The following is a 13,124-nucleotide window of genomic DNA, read 5'->3' as shown; positions in this document are numbered from 1 at the left end:
GGATGAAGAAGCCTTCTTCTGACGAAGATTTGTGTTCGCTTCTGCCAGGTTGCCCCAGCCGATCTGGAACCCCCATAAACTAATTTCAAAGGTTCCTGGGGCTACAGCCTTTCAGGGATGAGTTCCCTTCATCCCCAGTCCTGCTGAGTCAGCAACTCCCCAGCGTCCTCTTACATGTCCCACCTGGAGCAGACCCCAAGTGTTTCTTCTATCTACTGAATCTCAAGAGGTGGCCAGAGGCTGCCGCAGTCAGTGACATTTCTTTGGGATTTGTCAGATGCACTCAGGCAAAGGCAGTTCTCTCCGCTTTGCTTTCTTCTCTAGGATCCTCTGAGGCTTTTTAGCCTGCTGTTTCCTGTTGTCTTGTCAGGATTTTTTTTGCCTGTAAGATTAAAAACCACCTATATAGGGTTTATAGTTTTCGGCAGGAGGGTTGGTCTGAATTACTACCCAGCCTGCCATAACCAGAAGAGGAAGTCTGTGCTTTGTGTTTAATCCAGATCTCCTCTTTCCCTTCTCCCCGCCCTCAGCATCCTCCGGAAAGCCCTAGATAAGATTGCAGAAATCAAATCGCTGTTGGAAGAGAGGCGAATTGGTGAGTTAGAGACAAGTTAGTTCTGTGTTCCTTGACCAGGCGGAGCGAGGGTTTCTGAGAGCAGTAGTCACATCTTCTGTCAGGGGAGCCTGGAACCTCAGCCTGGTGTGATCGGTCCAGGGACTTCTGACAGAAAAGCACACTGGGCAGCCTGGGACTGGGAAGGGAGTGGAAGTCATTCCATTCCAGAGGCAGGATCTCTGTGTTCTCCCTCTGCAGACCAGGTTTCTCCCCCTCCTCTGCTCCCTGGGGCTGTCACCATCCTCCTTTCTACCCCTCTCTCTCCATTTCTTGCTGTGGTATGAACCTGGCTGTTTTTCGAGAGCCACACTGTGGCTATCTTGAAGCCAGCCTTTCAGATGGCGCTTACATAGGGCGCTGCTTTCAGAACTCTCCAGACCACCTTGGCTTTCTCACCTTTCGCCCTTTCAGTGAACCCAAGGTGGACAGACTCCTTGCCCATAAAAAAATGTCACACTGCCATCTGGGTTTGAAGTGGACTGGGGGCATTGATCCATGCCAGAGGAAGTGAGGGCTCTTTCCACATTTGATAGTTCTTTAACTTTTCGTTGAATTATAACATATTAATGGAAAAGTACACATAAGTATACATACAGCTCATTAAAATTTTTGCTAACTGAACAAATGGATGTAACCAGCACCAGCATCCAGATCAAGAAACAACACGACCAGCACCTCAGAATTCCCCATCTTGCCCTTTCTCGTTCCGCCCTCCCCACCCCCCGCCAAGGGTATGCAGTAAACTGCTCTCTCACCAGACCGTTAGTGTAGCCTGGTCGTTTCTTTTTCCACAGGCATCTAGTGGAAGGGACAGGGATCACATATGGGCCCTTGGTGCTAACTTGGGAGGTGGAGCTGAGCTCCTCTGACAGCTCAATGCAGGCATGCTGCGGGGGGGCCGGGGGCAGACACCCTGTCCCTGGTGCCTCAGGGGCTCACTTTCTTCCCACAGCGGCAAAGATTGCAGGCCTGTACAATGACTCGGAGCCCCCTCGGAAGACCATGCGGAGGGGGGTGCTGATGACTCTGCTGCAGCAGTCAGCCATGACCCTGCCCCTGTGGATCGGGAAGCCTGGTGACAAGTGAGGGCAGGCCCAGGGAGGGAGAGCTGGCAAGTGTGGGGCTGGGACTAACACTCTACTCTACCCTCAGGCCCCCCCCACTCTGTGGGGCCATTCCAGCGTCTGGGGACTATGTGGCCAAACCTGGAGATAAAGTGGCTGCCCGGGTGAAGGCCGTGGATGGGGATGAGCAGTGGATCCTGGCTGAGGTGGTCAGTTACAGCCATGCCACCAACAAGTGAGTGGACACCCAGCCCTCTGGGGACGGGGACAGCATATAAAGAGCAGGCTGTTTGGGCTACTTCCCAACCCTCCTCCTCGGTCCCCGACGTGTGCTGCGCACCTCCCTGCATCCACTGTTCTTTTGTTCGCCCGCAGGTATGAGGTAGATGACATTGATGAAGAAGGCAAAGAGTGAGTGTGCTGGCCAGGGAGGGACAAGGGAAGCCTGGGGGACAGTCACGCTGCTGGCAAGGAGCCCCCTACCTGGCCATGGGTTGACCTAAGTGCCCCTCCAGGAGACACACCCTGAGCCGGCGGCGAATCATCCCCCTGCCCCAGTGGAAAGCCAACCCTGAGACGGACCCCGAAGCCTTATTCCAGAAGGAGCAGCTCGTGCTAGCCCTGTATCCCCAGACCACCTGCTTCTACCGTGCCCTGATCCACACGCCCCCACAAAGGGTAAGGCAGCCTCCACGGGAGTGACCGTCCATGACTCCAGCACCAGGTTGACCAGAAAGGTCATGGGATCATCTTCCTACTTCCTTCTCCTCTTGTCCACATCTCACAGCCTCTGTGAGCTGGGAGAGTCCTGTGAGCTGCCGTCTCTCTTCTGCTTGGTCTTCCCTGTAACTCCCCTCCAGCCCTGTCCTCGAGGCAGTGCCAGCCGACCTTCTTCTTTCCGACCTGCAGAGCCTTAGTGAGACCTGAGTGGCTTGGACCTGCTGTGTCTGTCCTCTAGCCTGACCTCATTTTTGCATTGAGATGGGAAGCATGAGCCCCAGTACGGAAAGCACCGTGCCCAGGGGCCATCTTCCAGCCCCCAGCCCTTGCACCACTGCCCTTTCCTTGCCCGAGGCTGTTTTTCCTCCATGCTTGTGACATTGCTGGCACCCTGATCACCCATCACCGATGGCAGTTTAAAGCCTATTCTCCCCGCTTCCTCCAGGACCCCTGTGTGCTGCCCCCCCAGGTTGTCCTTGATCCACTTAACATAGGGTCCCTGAAAGGCACCAGACCCTTCAGTTATAGCCCGCCTGTGTAGGCAGCAAGTCCCCTTTTCCCTGTCCTTCATCCCCCGCCCTTGGCCCTTTGTTGCTGAGAAGAGTTCTCTAGTATAAGGGACTGGGTTCAAACATTTACACTTCTTGAGTGAAGATGAGGACAGGTAAGGCTTGGAGCCCACACACCAGAGGTTCCTATCAGTCTAGGCTTGGGGGTCCTTGCTTGGGGGTTTCTGACCAGCCCCTCTTGTCTGCCATCTGCCACAGCCCCAGGATGACTATTCGGTCCTGTTCGAAGACACATCCTATGCAGATGGTTACTCTCCTCCCCTCAATGTGGCCCAGAGGTATGTGGTGGCTTGTAAGGAACCCAAGAAAAAATGAAGCAAGCTGGCAGACTCAATCTCCCAGCACCTTCAAGGGGGAGCACAACAAACAATTGTGTCATCAAATAAATATTCTTCCCCTTTGCCCATGTCTCCTGGGTTTTACTTTTCCAGACTCTTCTTCCCACTCCCCATATAGGGCAAGTTGGGGGAACGGGAGGCCGCAGTGGGGGGTGGCCTCATTTAGTCCCAGTAGGCATTTACTCTTTTTAGCTCAGGTTTGCTCTTTGCTTCCAACAGAGGTTCTCCATGCAACACAAATCATATTTTATTCCTGAGGCCGTGATCAGGCTGGTTTCACACCACTCTCTTTGGAGTGATTTCAGTGAACACTCATAGTTCTGAGCGGAAGTTGAGGTTGCTGCCTGCCATCTTCTCAGCATAGTCAGCATCAAAGCGCTCATTCTGGGCCACAGTAAAGAGGGTTTTCCAGTCTCCCGTGATTCCTAGGGAGGTGGGGAGGGAAGGAAGGGGGCTGAGGTCCTGGTTGCAGGGGAGGCCCCAAGTGGCTCAGGGTCAGCTCTAGCTACAGCTCCCATAGTCACCTCCCCATATGCCCATCCTGCTAGACACTCACCTTTCCTCATAAAGGCGGAAATGTTCTGGTCCATGAGATTCAAGGGTAAGTTGCTGTAGTTAGTCATGGTATTCTTCTTCATTTCTTCGAACGACGTGTGCTGCACAATGAGATCCACTGTCTCCTCCGGCAGGGAGCGTCCCACAAACTTCAGAATCTTCTGAATCTCCCTTTTGGGGTTCTGGAGCAGCAGAGGGGCTCTTCAGTGGAGCTTTGGATTGGTCATTGAGCAGACAAAAAGGGAGGCGCCTCTCTAACCTCTTGTCCAATCCAACCCTGCTCCTTGACTCTGGTACTCTATCCCTGGGCAAAATTAATTGCCTTCTGCCCTGTGATCTATTAAAAAGCTGTGTCTGTTTCCTTTATGGGTGAGAGCAGAGAGAGTCCTCCATCATAACTGTGGCCCCACTAGCAATAAATAGATGATCGATGACTGCCCGTGATGCTGACTTGGATGTTAAGAGATGAGACTGTACAGAGTGCTGTTGCTGAGGTGGCACCACAGCTCTGTGTCTGCGGCAGGGAAGGCGGGGTGGAGGGTCTAGGAGGACTAGTATGGGGCTGTCATAGGGGAGGGAGGCTCAGAGAGCCTTGACAAGTCCCTGCAAAGTTCCTGCCTCCCCATGTGCAAGACAGAGCGAAGTGGTGCCAGGAGGTCTCACCTCCTTGATGTTCTCATAGAAAAGGTAGAGAACAGGGTGGGTGTGACTCAGCTCCCACCACTCCTTCACGTGCTGGTACCAGGATCCATAGGACACTAGGGAAAGGAAAAAAGGGCACAGACACGGAGGTTGGTATTAGTTTTAGCTAGCTACCCCTCAGCTCTACGCACTTCTCTTTCTCCAGAGCCAGGTCTACCTTCCCCAGCCATGAACTTCTCCAGGAAGCTGTCCCAGGTGCCAGGGTCAGGGTTCAACTTGGCCATGCGGTAGAAATGGTAACAGGAGACAGCCACATCCTTTGCGTTGCGGGCAACATAGACCACCTAGAGAAGCAGAAGACACCCCCCCACACACACACATCCTTGGCACCATCATCACACAGCACGCCAGGCACCAGACATTCTTCCAAGTGCTAGGCATCCACCCTTCACAGCATCCCTGCAAAGGAGGTTCTCTTGATTTGGCCAAGAAGGAAACAGGCTTAGAGACTGACTTGCTCAAGTTCCCATGGTATGTGTGTGACTGAGCTGGGATGTGAACCTGCTCTGATGCCAAGGTCCCAGGAACTGTATTTTATACTAATCCAATCCCCTCAATGCCACTACACCCAGATTTGAAACAAGGCATGCAGAGTTCTCACCAGCCTCCTCCGCCACGGGCCTGCGAGCACCCAGACTCTGCACAGAGGAGTCTCACTTTCACTGGCCCTCTGACCCCACCAGAGCATGAGGTTAATGACCTCTCCCTCTTTAAAATAAGACCAGGCTCAAAGAAGTAAGGAGACCTTCCCAGAAGATAGAGCCAAAGCTGGGATGGCCCCAGCAATCTCCTTCCTTGGCTCCCTCTGCCACTTACCTTGATCTTCTGATCCAGCAGAGTCTGGGGGAGCAGGGCCAGGGGCAAGTGTGTCTTGATGAGCCGTGGGACTGGTGTATTTTTCAGAACCTCAACACCTAAGTCATGGGTAGGGAAAGGTCTGATGAGCTGGAGCCCAGGTCCTACCTCCCTCTGCTCCACTTGCCCCCAGCACTCTGGCACATACCTGTGGGATGCCCTGGGACTCTGAACTCAAGGTAAGGTACCCGCGTTAGGATAGGGGCCCTGCAACACTTCTCCAGGTCACCGCCCTGGTAGATCATATCCAGGATCTCGCTCACCCAGGTGGTGCCTGGAGAGGGAAATGGGAGGTGAGCAAGGCTGAGGGCATGCTCCTGCTGGTCCAAGGTGGGAACTGCAGGCCAGGAGAGGTTTGGGTGGCCCTCATCACCTACCAGATTTGGGGTAGGTGCTAATGATCAGGTCATCGGGCCTGAGTTGCAAGCTCTGCAGTGATCCCAATGCCTCTGCAAAGTACTTGATCAGAGGGACCCCCTTCACATACTCCAGTGGCGGGCGGGTGGTGTCCTGGATCGGCTCCATGCTGTGGTGTCAGGGGCCAGAGTAGTGCCTACTTAACATCACAACAATGCCATCTGTTGAATTCTTGCTTTAAAATAAGGAAACAGGCTGAAGGAAGTTGGGGAGCTTGTCCACACAGAGCTAGTGAGTCTTGGGGCTGGATTCATGCCAGACCTAATGCTTGTGCAGCTGGGTCATGAGACTCTGGCTGCACCTTACCTACAGAGCTTTAAAATATGTTCCCAGGCCATACCCCACACCAATTAAATCACTATCTAGTGGTGGGACCCAGAATCCCAGGAGAGCTTTTTGGAAGCTCTCCAGATTCCAACGTGTACTTGAGAAAACTCCCTCTCTGGAGCCTGCTAGTGTTCTTTCTTTCACTACTGCCTGCAGCAGCTCTGGGTCTGCTCTGGGTGGGCTCCCTGCAGTCCTCCCTGCAAGCTTCCTAGGCCCCTCGCATTTGGAATCCTCCCAAAAGCCAGCTGGGCCTGTGACTCCACTTGCCAGCCTCACAGCCAACTGAGCTTGTTTTCAGGGCCAGAGTCAGGTACGTGAATGAGCAAAACTAATGACTCAGCAGAAGACAGAGGGATTCAGGACAGGTTTGAGCTGAGATTTCTATGGGGGAAAGGGCAAGGTCTGTTAGAGGCAGGAACAGAGAGATCAAATCGATAGAATAGGGGCTAACAGTGCAGGGTGAGGAAGGTCTGGCCTAGCCTGCCTCCATCCTAGCGCTCACCTGAACTCTCTGGGTTGGCCTCGAGACTGCTCCGTGCTGTGGCTAACTCTGAATGCAGTATGGGAAATATAGAACTGGACTTTTAACAGCTATCCTCCAAGAAGGAAAGGGTGGAGTTTCAAGTGGGAGGGCCCTTCTGTGCTACCCAATCCTTAACACCTCACCCGGAATCAAACTTAGACTGACCTGAAAATCCAAGATGTGTTTAGTATGTAGAAAATATGTGACTGAAACTAGACAAAAAGGCCCATAGTTTGTTTTTGAGCTATAATTCAGGTTCATGACCCATACTCTAAACTCCAGGCTTGCAGGGCAGGCCAACAGACAGCTTTTTCTAATGAACCCAGTCTAGAGAGGACACAGAGGAGTGGAGGGGAAAGGTGCGACATTCGCCTTCCTGCTGGCTCCAGGCCAGTCTGAAGACACCAAGGATTCCGGTCAGCAGTGGCCCACAGGTCCCCGCAGCCCAGGCATTCCAGGAACTTCTGGCTCAGACCACAAGGCCAGTCCAGAGCAATGTGGGTGGGTAGCGTGATGGGATTTGGGGCAGGGCAGACTCTTTTGGAAGCTGCACAGGACGGGAAAGAGCAAAGACACTGGAGTCTAATAACCCGAGAAATGAGCCCAGCTCCACAGTTCCTGTGGGGCCTCACTCAGGGACAGTGTAAGAACAACCCCCAGAAGACGTTTTGCTTTCCCTGGCCTTGGCCTTTATCTTTTCTATTTGGATTAAAGACCAAAGTCAAGTTGCACTGGAGGTAGGTGAACTCTCAGAACTGTGACCTCAGAGGCAGGGCTGGGGAAAGCTGAGGCAGAGAGGCCTTCAGGCAGAAGAGAGGCTGGTCCATGGTCGGGGCAGTAGACCCTCTCCCCTCCTCTGTTCTTCTCAGGTCCAAGTGACTGGCAGGGCCTCTGCCTCCTAGACACACACACACGCACGCGGGCAAACGCCAGAAGGTACCCTTAATTCAGACTTTTTATTGTACTCAAGTAAAAATTGCCCAGACCTGCAGGGATGGCAAAGAAAAGAAGTGGGTGAAGGGTTGGGTATACTGAAAATCAGGTCTCCAGCATGTCTGTCCAGTGTTCCTGTGGAGACAAGAAGGGTGGTCAAAGGCAGCCCAGGGGACAGTGTAGGGTAGGGGCTAAAGCCACCTCTCACCTCTTCTGATTCCAAGTCCTCCTCTTCTTCCTTGGTGCCCATCTGGCACAGCCAGATCAGGTCTCCCCAGAGCAGTGAGTTCTTACAGCTACCAAGGGATGCAGTTGGTGGGAGATACAGAGTCAGGATCACAAGCCTCCTCCAGGCTAGGTGCTGAGATGAGGACTCAGCTGCCCTGGGCCTGGACTTGGACAACTGGGCACCGTCTTCCCAGAGGTAAACCAAGATGGGGTGGGAGCACAGCACTCACCCAGGGCACTGGCCCTCTAGGGGCAGAAGCTGCCCTGGCTCCTCTTGCAAGAACTCCTCTGCCAGGCAGATCACGTGGGCCCTTAGAGGGCAGCCAGGGTGGGGGCAACACAAGGGGCCCTCTTCATCCTGTCAGAGGTGGCAGGTATGTAACAGGGAAAGTGGGGGGTAACGACATAGCTAACACTCATAAAGAATGCCTATGGGCTAGACATCGTTCCAAGGGCTTTACGTAAAACAATCCTATGAAACATGTCTACTCTTATTTGCATATTATAGATGAGGAAACTGAGGCACAGAGGGTATAAAATACTTGCCCACAGGCAAGTATTTTCTCTGAGTATTAGCAGTGATTATATAACAGCATGGCCACTGCAGCTAGACCTAGAGTTCCTCATAAGCTAAGTGACCTCAGGCAGGTTGCTTAATCTCTGAATGGCAAGCACACTCATGCGCCACATAACAACGTTTAGTCAACAACAAACCACATTTTTGATGAAGGTATATCATATAGTCTAGGTGTATAGATGGCTACACCATCTAGGTTTGTGTAAGTACACTCTGCAATGTTCGCACCATATAATAGCCTAAGGACGCATTTCTCAGGACGTGTGCCGTCATTAAGCAAGCGTAATTTACTTACATTTCTGAGAGTTCAGAAGTCAGACCCTTCATTTCAGTTAATGTATTAAACTGGCCACCTGCTCTGTACCAGACCCTATTCTACAGGAGTGAACAAGAACTGCCCTTGTGGAGTTTCATGTGGGGGGTGGGAGAGACTAATAATAAGATAAATAAAATATAGTTGACCCCTGAAGAGTTTTGTAATGCGTGGGTCCACTTACATGTGAATTTTTTCCCAATATAGTCAGCCCTCCATATCCTCAGGTTTTGTATCCATGGATTCAACCAACCCTAGATTGAAAATAGTATTTTTGATCCAGGGCTTGGAATCCCCAGATGCAGAGGGCCTACTGTACGCATTATTCTATACCATTTTTTATAAAGGACTAGAGCACTTGAGGCAGTTTGGGGGGAGGGCTGCAGTTCAGTGGAGTAACAAGTTATATAGGTGAATTTCAGCTGCAGGGGTGGGCTAACTCCCATGATGTTCAAGTGTCAACTATACAGTATGTCAAAAAATAATAAGTGTTAAGGCTTTAAAAAAAAAAAACAAAAAAACAATAAGGCAGGGGAAATATGCAAGACAGTTGCATTTTTGGATAGAGAGTCAAGGAAGACCTCGCAGAAAAAAGGTGATATTTTATCAAGACCGAAGGTCTAGGGAAGAACATTCCAGCGAAAGGCCCTGAACAGAAGCGTACTAGTGTGGAGGAATGGCCACAAGCACTATTATCCCCATTTTACAGATGGAAGCTGAGCGGCCAGAGGGTGTCAGTGGGCTGCCTGGTCCCTCAATAAACAGCTTGATCCTAAGTCGTGTGAACCCTAGACCCGCCCAGACCAGGAGACCAGGTGGAGCATCGCACCTGGAGCGCGCTCGCGCAAAGGGAGCAGCAGGCCTCGGCGTCGGGCTCGGTGTCGGCAAAGGTACTGGCGTGGCACCTGGAGGCTGACGATCCGGGAGCCGGAGGCCCGAAGGCCAGTGGGACGTGCGGCGGCGGTGGCGGGCATAGTTCACAGCGAAAGTCCGCGCGCAGCCAGCGCAGAGTGAGCGGGAGGCGCGCCCAAGGCGGCACGCGCAGCATGTGCGCCAGCACTCGCAGGTGGAAAGCGAAGGCTGCCTCGCGGCGCAAACGCGGAGCCACGTGCGCCAAGCGGCGCGAGGCGTGCGGATGCTGCCAGGCCCACTCGAACTAAGGGCAAGAGTGAGGGCTTCAGGGTCGCCCAGCGAAGGGGGCCGCCCGAGGAGAGCCCCAAGCCCCAGCCCATCTTCCCGCCATCCCCCCACCCGGTCTCCTTCCTCACCCGAAGGGCGGCCACCGCGGAAGGGAAGCCGTGCACGATGAGCACCATCTCCCTGGGGAAGAGAGCGAGGGTGTGGCCTGTGATTCCCATCTCTTCCCACCCCGTGTCAAGACGAATCCCCTCATCACTGTTCGCCTCCAGTCTTGCCCAAGAGTGGAGTCCTCACAGCCGGCCTCTAGCCTGGTCCACGAGACCCTGCCCCCTTCATAGAGATCCACTCCCTTGCACCTGCCAATCTCGCGCTCCGCCTCCAGTCACAGGGACCTAACTGCACTCCTCAGTTCCTCTCGCTTCCAAGCTATCTTCCATCTCAGCCTTGTTCACCAACCCCCGGTCGCTGGACCAAGACTAAAACGTCAGGGCTCCGCCTCCCCGTCAGGCTCCTCCCTTGGGATAGGCCCGCCCACGTCACTAGCTACTCGAGGCCTGTTCTTCGGCCCCCATACTGGCCCCGCCCACTGTTACCCAACCAGACACTGGCTGATCCCCCGCCGGGCCCCGCCTCCTCCTTGAAGCCCTCCTCTCTACTGTGACCTGCCCCCTCTTACCAGGGACCCCGCCCGCTGGTCCGCCAAGCGCCACCTTTTTTGCGGCCCCCATTGTGCTGCTGCACCCGACGAGTAGGGTTGACGGTGAACCCCACGTAGACGCGGCCCCGGTTCCGAGGGTTCAGGCAATAGAGCAGGTAGACGCCGAAGAAGCGCCCGGGCCTCGCCCAACCCACCGCGGGGCCCATCGGGATTTGCGGTTTAATTGCTGTAGCCTCTGACCTCGGGGAGGGCTGGGTTGCCAGAACCACAAGATGCTTGTCCAGGAAAAAGCGCTTGGGGGCAATTCCGATAATCTAGAGGCTACAGCAACGCGGGTTCATACACCCTCTCCTTGCTGGAACTAGGGTGTCCAACCCGGCCCACAAAACCCAGGCTGCTGTGCAGGCGGCGGGGACCAATTAGCGTCGGCTCGGGCCAATTCCGTCCCTTATGCAGACTCTGATTGGCTGACTGGATAAGCGCGGAAACCCAGGACGGTTGGAAAGCTGGATTTGCGTGGGGGCGGAAGTGCTGAGTTTACGGACGCATTAGTAAGGGCGGAAGTAGGGTCCTCAGCGGAAGTGGCTCCAGTAAGAGTGGAGGCTGTGTGACCAGGGTCCGAGCCTGGGGTTCAGTCCCCGCTGGACTGCCGCCCCCGCTGGGCTGCAGCCATGGAACTCAGCGCCGAGTACCTCCGGGAGAAGCTGCAGCGGGACCTGGAGGCAGAGCACGTGGTGAGTTGAGGGGCCTGGATACACCCAGCGAGATGAGGGCTCTTGGGGAGAGGTTTGGCACCATCCACACCATTCTGCCCCATAGGAAGTGGAGGATACAACTCCTAACCGTTGTGCGTCCAGTTTCCGAGTCCTAGTGGTGTCGACCAAGTTCGAGGGGAAGCCGCTGCTTCAGAGACACCGGTGAGGCCCGGGAGCACCTTGCTCAGCGCGGTCCCAGCCCCGGGACTACAACCCCGGCCACCCCCCTCAACCTAACTTTCTCACCCCCGCCAATGTGCCCCAGCACCGTCGACCACGACCACAAGGATCCCCACTTTTCCGCCCCTGCTTCAAGTATTGAGACTTGGGCCCCGTGCCTCTCTTGTTCCCAGATCCTGGGGACTACAACCTGCGAGACACCTCCGGTCTCCTGGGTTACCCTAGCTTCGGGGACTGTGACTCAGGCCTTGGCCTGCCCTTTCCAAACCCCATCTCTCTCCTAGGCTGGTGAACACATGCTTAGCAGAAGAGCTCCCGCACATCCATGCCTTTGAGCAGAAAACCCTGACCCCAGAACAGTGGGCCCATGAGCGGCAGAAATAAGGAACCGGGACCTGTACAGTCATTAAATTATGAATGAGGGCCAGCTTCTTGGTTGGTGTGTTGCTTGTGGGAGGGCGGAAGGGGCGCCGAGCCTGTCTAGGGCCTGGCTTCTCCCTGCTGCACCACTCTCCATTGTTTTACCTTGGGCAAGTTCATTTCCACACATAAGCCTGTGTCCCCACTTATAAAGTGAAAGTTCAATCCTTAAAGCCTCTTTCAGGGTGGGCCTCATGGGCCTTTTCTCTCATTCTTGGTGGACTCCCTAGAGGTACTGCCACTACCCAACCAAACCACGTATTTATTGACTATTGCTGGGGGTTCCTGCCTTCTGCCGGCCTTCAAGATGCACAGATGAGAAAGTGCTCAGGGTTTCAGGCCAATTCAACAAGCCTTTCCCTCTCTCCAACATCACCCTGATGTCAGAAGCGTAATAGAGGATTCCATACTTCCCCCGCAGGTTCCCCAGCCCTTCATAGCTTCAGATACATGGTACCCCAGCAGAGGTTCCCCAACAGCTGCAATGCTGATATTTTTTGGCCCACTGGAGAAGGTCCAGTGCCCTTTTAGCCCTGGGTTTGATGCAGCCACAGATGCAACTGGGGAGACTAGTTTTCAGGAGTGGAGGTGTGGCCAGAGGATGGGGATAGAGCAGGAAAACAAGGCTGACCTGAGCTGCAAAATTGGGACTGGCGATGCCTCTAGTATCGGCTTAAACACAGGTGCCCCGATTGGTAAGGCCTTGCACAGATGAGGTTCCTGAGGCCCAGCTGGAACCAGGGTCTTTGGGGAGTACGAAATTGCAATTTTCAACTGTCCCACCCATCCTGTTCCCCCGTGTTTTCAGGGCCAGTCTCAGCCCCTAAATTACGTCCACCCATCCACCCCGTCTCCCTCTCTTGCTTCTGTCAGAGGGAGAATGGACTGGTCAAGCTGGAAGTCATGGTGTGATGACAAGTTAACCTTTCTGGGTTCCAGGGATCCTTTCCTGAATATTCAATTCTCCTGGGCCAGGAAGAGAGCTAGTGACTGAGTCTACTCAAAAGGACCCCAGAGGGCCATCCCCATTGTACAGGAAAGGTTCAGAGGAGGAACCTCGCCTCTGACAGGCCCAGGCTCTAGATTTTCTGATTCTCTTTACCACACCCTTGATTAGATGCACCCACTGCATTCACAGAGCTGTGATGGTATCCCTACCCATATTATAGATGGGCAACTGAGGCCTGGAAAGAAGTGACTTGTCCAGGGTCACATGGCTTACATAGAGGGTGAG

At 54.1% G+C, this 13,124-nt stretch overlaps 4 protein-coding genes across 11 annotated transcripts in view; 2 read left to right on the top strand and 2 right to left on the bottom strand.

Moving 5' to 3' along the window:
- The window catches only part of SGF29 (SAGA complex associated factor 29), a 28,698-nt gene extending 25,327 nt beyond the window's left edge, over window positions 1-3,371 (top strand). For both annotated transcript variants that reach the window (XM_039884595.1, XM_039884594.1), the window contains exons 5-10: window positions 531-595; window positions 1,569-1,698; window positions 1,769-1,915; window positions 2,056-2,091; window positions 2,196-2,358; window positions 3,168-3,371. In XM_039884595.1, coding sequence (XP_039740529.1) covers window positions 531-595; window positions 1,569-1,698; window positions 1,769-1,915; window positions 2,056-2,091; window positions 2,196-2,358; window positions 3,168-3,284 — 658 coding nt within the window. In that variant the 3' untranslated portion in view covers window positions 3,285-3,371. The remainder of the gene's footprint in view (window positions 1-530; window positions 596-1,568; window positions 1,699-1,768; window positions 1,916-2,055; window positions 2,092-2,195; window positions 2,359-3,167) is intronic.
- Window positions 3,372-3,529: 158 nt separating this feature from the next.
- On the bottom strand, window positions 3,530-7,475 carry LOC120620127 (sulfotransferase 1A1-like). 6 transcript variants are annotated; one of them, XM_039884599.1, is made up of 8 exons: window positions 6,666-7,475; window positions 5,797-6,011; window positions 5,568-5,693; window positions 5,381-5,478; window positions 4,722-4,848; window positions 4,526-4,620; window positions 3,864-4,044; window positions 3,530-3,732 (listed from the first exon to the last, which is right to left on the bottom strand). In XM_039884599.1, the coding sequence occupies exons 2-8, from the start codon at window positions 5,942-5,944 to the stop codon at window positions 3,620-3,622; spliced, it is 888 nt and encodes a 295-aa protein (XP_039740533.1). In that variant the 5' UTR covers window positions 5,945-6,011; window positions 6,666-7,475; the 3' UTR covers window positions 3,530-3,619. The 6 variants fall into 6 exon arrangements, with proteins under 6 accessions (XP_039740533.1, XP_039740534.1, XP_039740531.1 ...); XM_039884600.1 differs by having other exon boundaries at window positions 5,797-6,007; XM_039884597.1 differs by having other exon boundaries at window positions 5,797-5,975.
- A 148-nt stretch (window positions 7,476-7,623) lies between these two features.
- Window positions 7,624-10,777, bottom strand: SLX1A (structure-specific endonuclease subunit SLX1A). 2 transcript variants are annotated; one of them, XM_039884603.1, is made up of 6 exons: window positions 10,554-10,777; window positions 10,006-10,057; window positions 9,567-9,893; window positions 8,078-8,205; window positions 7,828-7,915; window positions 7,624-7,754 (listed from the first exon to the last, which is right to left on the bottom strand). In XM_039884603.1, the coding sequence occupies exons 1-6, from the start codon at window positions 10,739-10,741 to the stop codon at window positions 7,725-7,727; spliced, it is 813 nt and encodes a 270-aa protein (XP_039740537.1). In that variant the 5' UTR covers window positions 10,742-10,777; the 3' UTR covers window positions 7,624-7,724. The 2 variants fall into 2 exon arrangements, with proteins under 2 accessions (XP_039740537.1, XP_039740538.1); XM_039884604.1 differs by lacking the exons at window positions 7,624-7,754; window positions 7,828-7,915; window positions 8,078-8,205 and adding an exon at window positions 8,213-8,991.
- A 309-nt stretch (window positions 10,778-11,086) lies between these two features.
- BOLA2B (bolA family member 2B) lies at window positions 11,087-11,897 on the top strand. Its single transcript, XM_039884605.1, has 3 exons — window positions 11,087-11,269; window positions 11,355-11,452; window positions 11,755-11,897. Exons 1-3 carry the CDS (start codon window positions 11,207-11,209, stop codon window positions 11,852-11,854), a joined length of 261 nt encoding a protein of 86 aa, XP_039740539.1. The 5' UTR covers window positions 11,087-11,206; the 3' UTR covers window positions 11,855-11,897.
- The last annotated feature ends 1,227 nt before the right edge of the window (window positions 11,898-13,124 follow it).

This window comes from Pteropus medius, unplaced genomic scaffold, assembly GCF_902729225.1.
Source record: "Pteropus medius unplaced genomic scaffold, Ma_sr-lr_union100, whole genome shotgun sequence".
NCBI lineage: Eukaryota > Metazoa > Chordata > Mammalia > Chiroptera > Pteropodidae > Pteropus > Pteropus medius.
The sequence above is the reverse complement of the archived record's forward strand: the minus strand, read 5'-3'. Positions and strand labels throughout refer to the sequence as shown.

Bases quoted from the DNA above. Each gene is read 5' to 3' on its own strand.
- LOC120620127 (XM_039884599.1), bottom strand. From the start codon at position 5,944: ATGGAGCCGATCCAGGACACCACCCGCCCGCCACTGGAGTATGTGAAG. The intron at 5,479-5,567 runs GTATGTGCCAGA...CCCATGACTTAG, and splicing joins AGTCCCAGGGCATCCCACAG to GTGTTGAGGTTCTGAAAAAT. The intron at 4,045-4,525 runs GTGAGACCTCCT...CTGCTGCTCCAG, and splicing joins TCTATGAGAACATCAAGGAG to AACCCCAAAAGGGAGATTCA.
- SLX1A (XM_039884603.1), bottom strand. From the start codon at position 10,741: ATGGGCCCCGCGGTGGGTTGGGCGAGGCCCGGGCGCTTCTTCGGCGTC. The intron at 8,206-9,566 runs GTGCGATGCTCC...CACCTCTGACAG, and splicing joins TTTGCGCGAGCGCGCTCCAG to GATGAAGAGGGCCCCTTGTG. The intron at 7,755-7,827 runs GTGAGAGGTGGC...TTGTCTCCACAG, and splicing joins AGGACTTGGAATCAGAAGAG to GAACACTGGACAGACATGCT.
- BOLA2B (XM_039884605.1), top strand. From the start codon at position 11,207: ATGGAACTCAGCGCCGAGTACCTCCGGGAGAAGCTGCAGCGGGACCTG. The intron at 11,270-11,354 runs GTGAGTTGAGGG...TCTGCCCCATAG, and splicing joins ACCTGGAGGCAGAGCACGTG to GAAGTGGAGGATACAACTCC. The intron at 11,453-11,754 runs GTGAGGCCCGGG...TCTCTCTCCTAG, and splicing joins CCGCTGCTTCAGAGACACCG to GCTGGTGAACACATGCTTAG.